At 46.9% G+C, this 6,000-nt stretch overlaps 1 protein-coding gene across 1 annotated transcript in view; it reads left to right on the forward strand.

Moving 5' to 3' along the window:
* Positions 1-6,000, forward strand: part of LOC123023071 (probable E3 ubiquitin-protein ligase HERC6) — a 28,711-nt gene that overhangs the window by 16,404 nt on the left and 6,307 nt on the right. Inside the window, exons 15-19 of the mRNA XM_044429437.1 lie at positions 589-690; positions 1,863-2,033; positions 3,180-3,326; positions 4,583-4,749; positions 5,650-5,716. Of these exons, the coding sequence (XP_044285372.1) occupies positions 589-690; positions 1,863-2,033; positions 3,180-3,326; positions 4,583-4,749; positions 5,650-5,716 (654 nt within the window). The remainder of the gene's footprint in view (positions 1-588; positions 691-1,862; positions 2,034-3,179; positions 3,327-4,582; positions 4,750-5,649; positions 5,717-6,000) is intronic.

Raw genomic sequence — 6,000 nt, forward strand, 5'->3', positions numbered from 1 at the left:
GAATGTGTAGTAATTGCCTTCTCAACACATACACGTGGTCTGCTTGACCACCAGGCCTAGTTGACCAGAGTGCAGCCCAAGATTGCCATGGGGATCTAATTTTAAGTTTTGTTTTAAGGTGTTAACTTTTGCAAACTGCTCCACGAGCTTCAGATATTGATGGTAATCAAAAGTAATAAGTAAATATTTCATACACCAACTTCAATCATCCTGTTTTACTTTTGGTCAGTTTGTATTAACCCTAACTAAAACATGTCATTCTACATACTCAAGAGCACAACTTTCTGCTCTTTATTAATTCATCTGAATTCATAGCAGCATCTGACTAATAAAAAGCACATTGGGATTTCTTGCTCCTGGCTTCCTGAAAAGGAAAAAGATACCTTTCATGTGCCAATTTTTACTGGTGAGACCAAGCGTTGGGTAGCACCGTGATGCAAACTCACCTGGCGAATGTCAGAGCTGCAGCATCATGTTCTCCTTGCCAGAAAAAAATGTTGGGTGTGTTTTGCCAGTTGGACAAGGGGAAAGTCTACCTGACTTAGCACATTTGTAATCTAATTACACAAACTGTTCTTTCTTTACAAGGTTTTAAATGAGAACGCCGTCTGTCTCTGTTACTTTCCTTTTGTCTTCAGTCCAGTGACCAAGAAGCAAATATTCTACTGGTACTCCAGCGTTGTTCAAAGGGTAAGGGATAAGGCGGCTAGGGTGGAACGAGGTAGACCGCGGGAAGATTTGCAGTAGAACTTCCAGTTCAACCTTCAGCCAACCTGGTTGCCTTCCAGAAGTGTTGGATGACAAGCCCCATCAGCCCCAGGATGGGCTGAAGCCTGAGCCAGAGTCTTCTGCCTTCTAGTTGTTCTTGTTCAAAGATCTGTTCAGGATGGGAATGAATGGGCACGGGAAGGTCTAAATAAGGCAGCTGAAAATATGGGAAGGTAGGAGTGTGGAACAAGGAGCAGATTTTTGCTTGAAAGGATTGTGATCTCAGTTCCGGTTCTAAAGCAATGCCTTGGTGTGCACCTGTGCTCACTCCCTGTGCCTTCATTTTGTTGCCACTGCAGTAGGACACCCATATCCATGGGCATAGTTTCCAAGCCCCCCAGTGGATGCCTGAAACAGTGGATAGTAGCAAACACAATACACTGTACAGTCAGCCCTCCACATTTGTGGGGGTTAGGGGTTCAGGAACCCCACAAAGTGGGAAAGCCATACATATCTTTAGGCCTCCTTCAGGTTGCTTCTCCCCCCCCCCCCCCCCGTTAGTCATCTAGGTACACAACAGTCAGGAAGGGGAATGGTCTCCACACGGCTGTCTGTGGAGAGACCATGCCTGTGCTCTATCCCAGGAATTTTCTGCATAATTGTTTCTGACCATGGTTAGGTTGAACATCAGTGTCCCCCGTCTTGCGCGAAGGACCCAAAGGCCCCAAGTCACAGGGGTGGGAGCAAAACTCTGCTTGTGCAGTGGGCAGCGTGCAGACAAGCTGCCCTTGCTCGGCCTCGCTTCCTGCTGGGTGCCCACACGGACGCTCCGCACGAACGGGGCTGAGGACGCCCGACTGACTCCCACCCCCGAACTGATTCCTCACGCACTGCTGCAGGGGAGCAGTGAGGGATCACGAGTTGCTTGCTCAGCAGCGCTCCTCTGCTTGCCCACCTTCCTGGTACGTGCATGTGGGACAATGCGGCAGTGGGGGGTCTTGGGGCGGGCCCAGCCAAGGGGTCTTTCAGGCCGCGGGCTGAATTGCATTTCGGACAAATCCGGGGGCCACGTTCCAGGGGTGCACTCATCTGTTGCAAGTAGTGACCAAGTGGATCGGTTTATCCAGCCCTCCTTTGCTTTCACTTTTTTCCAGATCATAGAGGAAAAAGGAATCCTGGCAGTTCAAAATTACTCACAGCAGAAACAGAGTGAACTTCCAAAACCCACCAGGCTTTTTTTGAAAGTGCGACGCCACAACCTTGTGGAAGACGCTTTGTACAAACTGAGCCAGGTGGAGGACTCCTGCCTGAGAAAGTTGCTGGTGGTGAGCTGGCAAGGACCTGTGGGTGCTGCTCTGCGGGGCCGCTTGAGGCTACACCCTAGGACTACTGGACTGCATGGCTGTGACTTTTGGCCACAGCCCTACCCAGGGTCACCTGGGAGCAAGTCCCTTTGGACCCCGTGCACTTTCTTTGGGATAATTTTGTCCAAGCTTGCATTGTTGGTCAGGCTCAGGCCAACAGCCCTTCTAGCGTGGCATGCAGCTGGCCAAGAGTTTGAGCGTATGCTTGGCATCCTTTGGGGGAATAGTGATCAAAGCGTTAAAGGGCAAATGCTCAATTTCAGAGGGCCCACCTCCTGTCTAGAGGGCCGGTTTTGGAACGTAGCACAGGCTAGCTACTCGTTGACCCTTTGGTTGTTCAGCTTTGGGATGCTAACTTGTCCTTAGAGGGAATTGCACCCCCAAGAAGCCCTTGGGAGAGTGGGAATTAGGGGGATGGGAACAAAGAATCGGTATCAGTATTTATCAGGTGTGCAGTTTATTTCTTGTTTTTATTTAATTATAAGCAGGTTATGGAGCAGGTAACAGTACAGAGATGAAAACAAAAGACTAAAAGCAATGTATTAAAAAGATTGAAACAGCAGTGCCTGGTCCATTGGGGTGGGTAGATTATTTCCCTCCTGCTAGAAGTAGTAAATCCTCTATTACACCCATGAAATATATTGGATATGTTCTAGAATATAGTACGTTTAATGCTTAAGGAAACAATATCTTGCATGGAGGATAATGTACATTTATTTCTATGCCACTCAGTTCCTGAAGTTCTCCAGGCCATTCACAAATCCTAAATATGTGAACATATCCTTGGAAATATTGACTGCATATTTTTAATGTTGCAGATTTTAAAAAAAAGCTTCCTTTGTGGAATGCACTGATCACTTCCGGTTTTGTTTGTTTGATTGATTTTGTAATCCACACAGTATTTTTGGTGAAGGAATTCACAAGTTATTTTCTAAGCAGACTTTGGTAAGTGTTACAATACTCCAGGTTCCTAGATCAAGAAATTTACCCTTGTGCAGAAATAAAGGTATGAAAGAAGGTCCTCCGCTTATGAGCTCGATGTAACCTCTGCCTCTGTTTTCTTCCTCTTTCTTTTGTGGGGTCAATACAATTATTGTCTTCTTGCAGATTCAATTTGAAGGAGAGATGCCTGTGTATGAAGCTGGAAGCATTTTGTCGGAATTCTTTCTCCTTGTATTTGAGAAGATGATACGACCAGAGTACAAAATGTTTATGTACAGTGAGAAGAATTCCCCAGTGTGGTTTCCTCCAAGGGTAAGCATGTGAGATGTGGGCCCAGCTTACATAAATATCTGGGCTATTCAAGATGGCACCCACTCCCACTTGCTCTGTCAATCAACCGTCTTTGTCCCACATCTGGGCCACTGGTCATTCCCACGAGGACATAAAACCCCAATACATGTAGGTCTGCACTTTGACCTTTCAGAAAAGGTGTGCATGGAAGTTTAGGTTAGGGTTGGGATGCACACTATTGGAATCTATCCCTCTATTAGTCACAGACCTCGTGTTCGGCCTGGTCTTGGAAAGCAACCAAACCAAGAGGAGGTCCACAAACACTTGTGGAATTCGGGTTGTGTAACCAGTAACCTCCTTTCATATCAGGTGCACCTAGACACCTGAAAGGTTTCTGCTTGGCTGCAAGGAAGGTGCTTGTTGCACCATTTGGGGCTGGGGGGCTGGTTATGGGGCAAGGTAGAAGTGGTGAGGAGTGGGGAGAGAGGGAGCCGTGGGCTTTTCCGGGTGATTACCCCAGGTGGCTATGCTCACGCACAGCCTGTGTGCTCCCTGTGCCATTGCTGCTGCTGGAGGCAGTGTGCCGTAATGCCCCAGTGCCATCCATATTGCAGAGTTGTGGGTGGCCATGGGGAAGGCAGCAAGCAGACAGAGGGGAAGAAACGGTGTGAGGCAGCCAATCAGAGCATGGCTGCAGCTGCCCCAGCAGTTGCTAGGCAGAACAGGAGAACAAAAACTGGAGGCTGGAGTGTCTGCCGCCGCCACCACCAGAGCCACTCTCGCTGTCAAACTCTATGGCAGAAATGCAAGAACTACGGAAAATCATTGCAACTGAGTTCACGCATCACAACAAGCCATGCTGAAAGATGGAGACCTTCTTGTTCCCCTTGCTGCATTGTGCTTCCTGGATTCACACATGATGATAACCCATTCCTGGTCTGGCTTGTTGTTATGTGTGAATTCAGCCACTGGGTGTGCTTGCCTTGCTTACAAGCACCATCCCATTTTCAGTTGGGCGGAGGCTGGAACAGACCATAGTAGCCTTCCCAGTCTGGTTCTCTCCAGATGCAGTGGACCATGAATCATGGCACTCCTGACCAGTAGACTTGCTGACTACTTTTGGATTATAATGCTCATTGTTGCATCTGTGGAGCGGCAGGTTAGGAAAGCTGATGCTGTGTGGACCTTGAGTAGTGGTTCATCAATAGGATGAGCATTTGAAGCTGCCCTGTAGTTTCTGGAGTGACTTTCTGTTCTCTTATCTTTTGTCATTGTAGCCTTCATTAGACAAGAGTAAATATTTCCTCTTTGGGGTCCTTTGTGGACTTTGCATGTTCAACAGAGTCATTGCCTATGTGCCTTTCCCACTTGCTACCTTTAAAAAGCTGGTTGGCAAGAAACCCTCCCTCGATGATCTGAAAGAGCTGAGTCCTGCCATTGGCAAGTAAGTAGCTTCAACACCTAATCAATATGCCTAGTCTCTTGCTTGCTTGCTTGCTTGCTTGCTTATTTAAAACATTTCTATCCCGTCTAATCTCTTGCTTGCTTGCTTGCTTGCTTGCTTGCTTGCTTGCTTGCTTGCTTGAAATATTTCTATCCCGTCCTTCACAGCAATGTCTCAGGATGGCTTACATTTCTCGTTCTGGGTCCAAAATATCCCAAATGATTTTCCCCTCAACCAACCCACAGGTAATAAGTTTAAACCTCAACTTACAAAGGTTTCTTTTAGCTTCCCCTGAAAATGTACTGACTTGGTTTTCCCCAGATGGGTGCCTGTCACTTGGTTGGTCTTTAACTTGCACTTTTCACATGTGGCTGTGGGAATCTAACATGTAGCCTGTGTCAACTGATGGCCGCCAAAGGTGCTTGAACATCAGTTATTTGCCATAGTTTGAAGGCAGAGTAGGCAACAAGTGGCCTGTGCAACCCCTTCTGCCACCATCTGAGGCCCAGCAAACCCCAAAATATGCATTTAATGGGGGGGCATATAAAATGGTGTCAAAAGCTGCTACAAAGCATCAGAAGGATTGTGCTATTTCAGCAAGCTAATTTTGACCCATTCAATGCTCTGTAGCAGCTCTGGGAACTATTTTGCTTCTATTTTACTCCCTGTTTTCAACACGTATTATAGAGGGTATGGTTTGTACAAGGGGTGAAAATAGTCCTTGTATCACACCCGTCAGTTAATCACCCAAAGATTAGTGGTCGGACCCCTTGAGTGTTTTCCAGTGACAGAGTTCTTCCTTCCCCCAGCAGTAAGATTTTCCTTGCCCTGAATCCTCCCAGACAAAATGTTGTGATTGTTTTACCAAAAATGCCTTTGCTGTTTCCTGTTGCTAACAAGGAGCTTGCAGGAAATCCTTGACTATGAACATGAGGACATTGAAGAAAAGCTTCAGACGTGTTACTCAGTGAGTATCCGCGAGAGCTTTGTTGTGCTGTTAGATGGGTGCTGTGAGCCTCTTCAGCTTATAAATAAGCAGAACAGATTCTTTCCCAAACATGCAGAAAACCAGAAACAATAAGAGTAAAACCCATGACAGTTACACGGCTGGGCCAGCACATTTTTTGCCAAGCTCTGAAAAGATTGTGTCAACAGCAGGCATGATGCTTTGAGAACGCATCTCATTTCAAAGATCCCCCATCTTGAGATTTGCCACTAGCCTTGCCTCAGTCTTGGGAAGTCCCAAGAATG

The sequence above is a fragment of the Varanus komodoensis genome, unplaced genomic scaffold, assembly GCF_004798865.1.
Source record: "Varanus komodoensis strain SLA01 unplaced genomic scaffold, ASM479886v1 scaffold2, whole genome shotgun sequence".
NCBI lineage: Eukaryota > Metazoa > Chordata > Lepidosauria > Squamata > Varanidae > Varanus > Varanus komodoensis.